Source organism: Poecilia formosa, unplaced genomic scaffold, assembly GCF_000485575.1.
Source record: "Poecilia formosa unplaced genomic scaffold, Poecilia_formosa-5.1.2 Scaffold130, whole genome shotgun sequence".
NCBI lineage: Eukaryota > Metazoa > Chordata > Actinopteri > Cyprinodontiformes > Poeciliidae > Poecilia > Poecilia formosa.
Window position 1 is genome coordinate 153,726 of NW_006800069.1, and position 6,770 is coordinate 160,495.

The window sequence follows — 6,770 nt, forward strand, 5'->3', positions numbered from 1 at the left end:
AAACACATATGTGTGACTGAAAAGAAAAGAAAAAAAAGAAACATACATACATGACATTATTACTTCCTCCTGCAACAGAAATTCATGTTGGAAGGTGATTTCAGTAAAGTTTGTCACGAAGCAGTGATTTCTCCTCCTCTGACTTTTCAGATTTTGGTTGTATAACTTTGCTCCAGCCCTGGTGAACTGTGTCTAAGCAAACCTGCGCCTCATTCTTCACAGCCTCTGCTGTTTTCTGTGCAGCTTCCTTTGGAGTCTCTGCTCCCTCAGCCACATCATATCCAGCTAAAGCCCCTTTAACCGCACCTGTTGCAGCAACTGCTGCTGTAACACTCAAACACGTTGCTACTGGTACCACACCGCCCCCTAGTGCCGTTCCTCCTATCCCTAATGCCATCCCTGCTGAAGCTGCAACTGTTTTGCCCACCGCCTTCCTCAGCTTTACTGGCTTTGAAGATTCCTGTAAAACAGTAAGGACTGCTCCAACCATGACCACCACTCCAAAAATCGCCCCTAACAAAACGCCAACACCAAGGGCCGTACATCTGATCAAGAGTCTATCAGCAACCCTTCTCTTGGCCTTTTCTCTGATATCTGCTTCAGGCAGGCTTCCTGAAGTCAGTCGAATGTTCTCCTCCTCTTCTTTTATTTCTTGCTCGGCTGCCTGCAGCAGGTCATTGGTGTAGCATTTGCCCTCATTTTCCGTCACCAATGTGTCAATAGTTTGAAGCAGCCTCTCCATCTGGAACGGGTTGCTCCTGTATTCCTCCTGTGGCTTATTGTTCCAGTACTTGTTGTCCATGATGTGGCAGCGGCCGCCACACTTCTTCACCAGTTCACTCACAAGCTTATTGTCCCCGACAAACTCCTCAATCTGGGCCCCATCAGGCAGCTGGTCGCCATGAGTGAACACCACCACAGCGTATTTCAGAACGTCTTCAGAGAAGTACGTGCAGATTTTCTCGACAACGGCCTTCTCGTGCTCTGTGAATTTCTCCACCTTGAGCACAATGAGAAACACATGGGGCCCAGGAGCGCACTCTGTGAGGCACCTCACTATCTCAGGCTTCATGTCCTCCTCCGGCCGGTCTGTGTCAAAGAAACCCGGGGTGTCAATGACCGTGAGGTTTCTCCCACCGACGGACTTGGTGATGGCTTTGCAGAGGCTTGTTTCAGAGTTGATCGTGTGGTTGGTCGTGAACAGCTGGTCTCCGCATATTGTGTTGGCCAGGCTGCTTTTACCAGATCCAGTTTTTCCCAGGAGGACCATTCTAATTGGTTCTGCAACCAAGAAAGAATGATGTTGATTAACTTTTTTTAATCAACATTTTGTTGATTAAAACAAAATGTTTTATACTGCGTGTAAAAACAGTATTTGTCTTTCAGTGTTGCATGTATGCATGATTTCTTTAAGACCAAAAAACAATACACAAGAATGTCCTAATTCAAAGTGCAAGAGACATTATGCAGACCCCTCATCGTTTCTATTGGAATGAAGAGGGACAGTAATTGAAGAAATTCATTAATTCATCATCATCTGATGCAATTCCTCTACAAAGTTTGGATTTTTGTTAATCTAGAGCAGGGGTCCCCAAACTACGGCCCGCGGGCCGGATCCAGCCCGCCTCCACATTTGGTCCGGCCCCCTCAACAATACCAGAGAGCATTCAGATTTTTTTTTTTTTTCATATATTGTATTTTCGGTTTATATGTGGATATTTCTTCAACCACCAGGGGGCTCTTTAGCAGGAAGTGTGTCCTGTAAACTATGGTATTTTCTTTTGCATGACGCATTGCTGCCATCTGTTGGACATTTAGGGAACTGCTTGATTTTTATGTTATTTAATCAGTACGGTTGTTTGCTAGCGGTAGAGCAGATGAACACATGTGTCTGTTATGAACGCCGCATTCCAGGTCGAGTTCTTCGAAGCAATGCCTGTAAGTAGCAGCTTTTACCCTCACAGGAAAAAGTTTGGGGACCAGTGATCTAGAGCATACAGAGATGCAGAGTTTTGGTTGGTGTGTGTTAGTAATGCACAATAAGGGAATTTGAAGAAATTACCTTTTCTAAACTGGGACTGTATCTAGTCTATGTACTAGGAGTGAAATGTGTGTGAAAAGTGGAGTCAAAGGCCATCTCCTCCACAAATAAAGCTTAGGCTGAGTCATCAATGGGAAAGTTATTCCCAACCCACCAATAAAAATGTAAACCATATGTCCATTCCAATGTTATAGAACTACTGTAATGGGAGTTTAAGGAAACTTTTCAAAAACATAAATCTGCAAACTAAAAAAAAAAGTTGAAACTGAATCATAATATTTCTTCTTTTTCAGCTAAAAGACAGACCTGAAAACAAACATCGGGCGTATTGCCCGCTCCTTTTATGAGTCTTTCCACGCCGTAGCAGGAACAGCCTTCAGCTGATCACTACCCAACTTCACTCAAGCAATTCTTTCTAAATTGAAAGAAATTCCTTAAAAATAACTAAAGAAATTCCTTAAAAATAACAATGACCATCATGGTTGCTGAGTCAGTCAATAATGTCATAAAACAGTCAAGAAACTGATTGAGAATGAAGAAAATCAACTGGTCACAAAAACTCAAACACCGTTTTTCCTTATACACATGATACTTAAGCCTATTCAGTTACAACACCAAAGATTTTTACAGAAAATAGCAGCTTACCATTCATTTTTTGAGAGAAGCTGAGGACTGAAGGACCGGCAAGGCAGAGGGCGTTTGAATTAGCTTCATGTATTCTGACAAGTGGCAAAGGTTTCACTTCCTGAATTGTTGCATCACACATAAGCAAGTCTCACCATTATCACAATTCACAGTTCCTTCGACAGCGCATGAATCGATTCAATAAACAATCTGCTTCTCGACTTAAAATGTCATGCTTGTTTATGACTACAGCAAGAGCTTGAAAGTGTTTTTTTTTTTTTTTAAATAAGCCGGCATCTTTCAAGCACAACACTAATTTTAAAAGAAAGTGTATCTTCAGTAAGGTTTTCCTGTTCTCTCTTTCAGAACGGAAATATTAAACAGCACTTCGCCTACCAGAGCCTTGAGTTTTCTGCAGCCCTGCCCCACTTTCCACCACCACAGAAAAGAAAAGGGCACCAGCCCCAAGACTAGTTAAAGATTTCAGACACTTTATTCTGATCAGCAAACATAAATCACAAACATTTAAATATAAAAAGGCAGTAAAAAATATGACAGACGAATAATGCATGTTGGGTTATGATAAGTGTCCAAACGCTGTTGGTATTCCTTTGTGTTCCAGTGTGTTGACCCTTTTTTTTTTTTCCTTTCGGTTACACAGTGGAACAAAAACCCACACTAAATGTTTCCCATTTGTGTAATACTTGCTTCAGACACAATAGAAATAAATCTTTAAAAAAGCCACTTCACATCAAAACAGAAAATACTGTAAGGCAGCATTGTGATTATGCAAACAAACACACATGTATTTGGGACTTTCTTAGTACAATCTAACATTTGGAAGATTGTTTGCCTTCTGTCATGAATTCACCATCAGTCCCTGCCCCCCATCCCCGTGTGTCCTTTGTCTCTGCTCTGCTCAGGCGCTGACAAACACCAGTCTGGCGCTGTAGGCCAGATCGGCGAGGTACAGCAGGAAGTTGAGAGCGGTGAGAACGGCCACGGCAATCAGGTTTTTCTGGTCTCCCCACCTCCTGTACTTCTTGTCAAATTGGAAAATGGGCCAGAGGATGGTGGCCGTCAGGTACATGATGACGGCCAAGAGCCCGTAGGCCGACAGGAACTTGGAGAAGGGAACGGGGAGGCAGCCGGTGCACTCTCCCACGCACAGCACCACCACGGCCATGGAGAGGATGAAGCAGATGCAGTACACCGCCATGCACCACTTCAGCGCCGGGTGGTGGTCATACGACACGGGGTCGCTGACCAGGATGAAGATAATGCAGGCCACAAAGGTTTGGCACACCTTCATCAGACCTGGAGCAGTTTTCATGTAACCCGCCACTTCTCCTGGCCTGGCCTTGGACAGGCTCACCTCCACCATGTAGGCAACTGTTGCCAGGCAGGAGAAGACCGTGGACGCGATGCGATGATCGCGCGTCTCCTGGGAGGGATACTGGTCCTTGAGGAAAAACACAGGGAAAATGATAGAGGCCGAGAGGCAGAGGAGGGAGGCGTAGCAGGCAACTGTGATGGGGAAGTTGGACCAGGAGACAGGGATTCGGGACTGGAGGCTGCACTGCTCCACCAGCAGGACCAGCAGGGTACAGGCGAAGCTGAAAGCCCAGCTGAAGATGCACCAGTCCGCCATACCTCCGTGGAAGAGATTGCCGCCATTTGCTACCACACTGAAAGCGGTGCAGGTGAACAGCACCGCAGCGATGCGAACCCATAGCAGCTGGGATGTTGGGAACCAGGTCACCGGCATGGTGGGATGTCAGTCAGGATCGACTACGTGAGTCTAGGATCGCAATGTGACTTTCAACTGGATCCTGTGTTGGCTTCCTGTCGGGCACTCTCCCTCTGTTGGAATGTGTCAATCTCTGTATACAGAAAAAATAAAATCAGAACAAATTGACAATTTTGGTTGCATGGTTTTCTTAAAAAATAATAATAAATAAATATATAAATAAATAAACCCAATATCACTGCAGGGATTCCCCCAGTGTATTATAAGCCTGGCGGCCCGCCATGCTTTACTAGCCCTGCCGCCAGGCTAAGCGTTGCTTGTTTACATTTCTAGGGGGAAAAAAATCGTTTTTATTTTGTTTTTTTTAAAGCCAGGCTGCAAAGAAGCGTCTCTGTTGCTCTTAGCATTTCACTAGCGGAGCAGATTTATTCCTAAAGGATAGGTTTATAGTTTATGCATTTAAACCTAATAGCGCGTGGACCAATCACACCGCTGGCACCTCTGCACTTTGCCTCACGTGCTGCCGCTGCTTTACCTCAGCGGGATCGCGCGCGCCTCCTTTCACTCAAACTGGACTCAGGCTGACCTGTATGGATATTTACATCAACTTACTGTGAGGAATTATGATCCTTTGGAGAACTCTAGGTAAGAGTTTAAAACCTTCCGTGTTAGCTCTGGTTGCACAGCTCTATGTGAACCCCAGGAATAACTTCCTAGCCAGCATGCCTAGGTGGGCCCCATGTGGGGGAAAGGAGGGCTGATATATGGGTCCCATATGGGTTTGCCCATGTAGGGCCACAGCCCACATGAGCCCTTCATGGGCCCTAAATGGACAAACCCATGTGGGGCACCACCATATAGGGCCCATATAGGGCCCATGTGGGCTGTGGCCCTACATGGGCAAATCCATGTGGGGCCATCGTGGAACACGCGGACAAACCCATCTGGGACCTATATGGCCTGCCCTCCTTTTTCCCACATGGGGCCAATCTAGGCATGCTGGCAGGGTTGTAGCGAATTCAGAGGCGCGTTGTGGAGCAGTGAGAATGATTTATCTTTGTGAACGAACAATTATATGCGGTGTTTACATCTCAACACGCTGCCCAGCATGTGGCTCTGTGTCTGTCTTCCCTGTAAAGTTTATGTCTGTGGTCCCGGTTGACCTGAGCGTTTGTGGATAACGAGCAGCGCTAACCTCATCATGCAGGTTCAGCCTGGTGAGGAGCTTTAACGCTCTCCTCGGAGTCACGCAACACGCTGATTTTATATTATTTTAAGTATTATTTTTCCGGTTACACGATGCATCAAACCATTTCAAATGCTTCGTCTACTTGGAGTTAATACGCGCGGCCGCACGGAGATCTGAGAAACTCGTCCCATAAACTCGACCAACCACAATAGTTTCTGTGACGCTTATTAAAAACTCAACAGACAAAATGGAAGAGCTACTAAAGCCACATTAGCAGCATTGAATTAAATCTCCCGTTTTTTGCTTATCTCTGGGCAGTGCAGCGAATTTACTCATCATGCAGGGCCGGTCCAAGGCTGCATGAGGCCTTGAGCAAAATTTGACTTAGGGGCCCCTCTAGTTGCTAAAATCATCAGCACCTCTAACAGCTTCTGTGTTAGATTTAGTTAAATCTGGGAGAAGGGAGTAGTTTAATAGGTCACCCTAAGAAGCAATAAGTTATAATCGCAGTTTACTAATTTATATTTGTAAATTCAAAGATTAAACTCACAGCATCAGATTGTTGCTATGGTAACAAAACAATCCAAGTATGAATATTGTTCTTTGAAGTTTTACAAAGTAAACTCGCCAGCTCCTTAATGCTTTGCATTAAATGTTAAACAATTTAAAATCTTTTAATTTATGTATGCCTAAACAATTTACTCAAATTTAACAGCATTGATAATCTCAATAAACAAGTGTTACATGTGGTCTGTGTTAAAATATTAGCATTTATGGGGCCCCTGAAGCCTTTGGTGGCCTGATGGAGCCGCTGACTTAACTTGAGTTGAATAGAAGTGCAAATTTGTTGTTTTAAGACTAGTTGTGGGTTTAAATAGCATTTCACTGGAGGTGGTTTCCCGTAACATATTATTACACAGTAATACTTTTACATTTCCTGTCAACTTAACATCTTTTAATACAAAAACACGATGGACCGTCTTGATGCCCCGACCACCGGGCTTAGCACGTTTTCTGGGGGAAACCCTGCACTGTGTTAATGCTTTTCGACAAGTGACCAGAGTACAGTAGCTTGAACCTTTTTAGCTCAACCATGAACCTAGTAATATGTAACAGAACACCACCAGTTCTAATCAGCTAATATTTGAGCCAGGTGTGCTGAAGGA

At 44.5% G+C, this 6,770-nt stretch overlaps 2 protein-coding genes across 3 annotated transcripts in view; both read right to left on the reverse strand.

Moving 5' to 3' along the window:
• Positions 1-43: 43 nt before the first annotated feature.
• LOC103144601 (GTPase IMAP family member 7-like) lies at positions 44-2,873 on the reverse strand. The gene is made up of 2 exons (XM_007561663.2): positions 2,687-2,873; positions 44-1,281 (listed from the first exon to the last, which is right to left on the reverse strand). Exons 1-2 carry the CDS (start codon positions 2,805-2,807, stop codon positions 101-103), a joined length of 1,302 nt encoding a protein of 433 aa, XP_007561725.1. The 5' UTR covers positions 2,808-2,873; the 3' UTR covers positions 44-100.
• Positions 2,874-3,298: 425 nt separating this feature from the next.
• LOC103144602 (myeloid-associated differentiation marker homolog) overlaps positions 3,299-6,770 on the reverse strand; it is a 6,725-nt gene continuing 3,253 nt past the window's right edge. For both annotated transcript variants that reach the window (XM_007561664.2, XM_016676212.1), the window contains exon 2: positions 3,299-4,548. In XM_007561664.2, the coding sequence (XP_007561726.1) occupies positions 3,585-4,433 (849 nt within the window). In that variant the 5' untranslated portion in view covers positions 4,434-4,548 and the 3' untranslated portion in view covers positions 3,299-3,584. The remainder of the gene's footprint in view (positions 4,549-6,770) is intronic.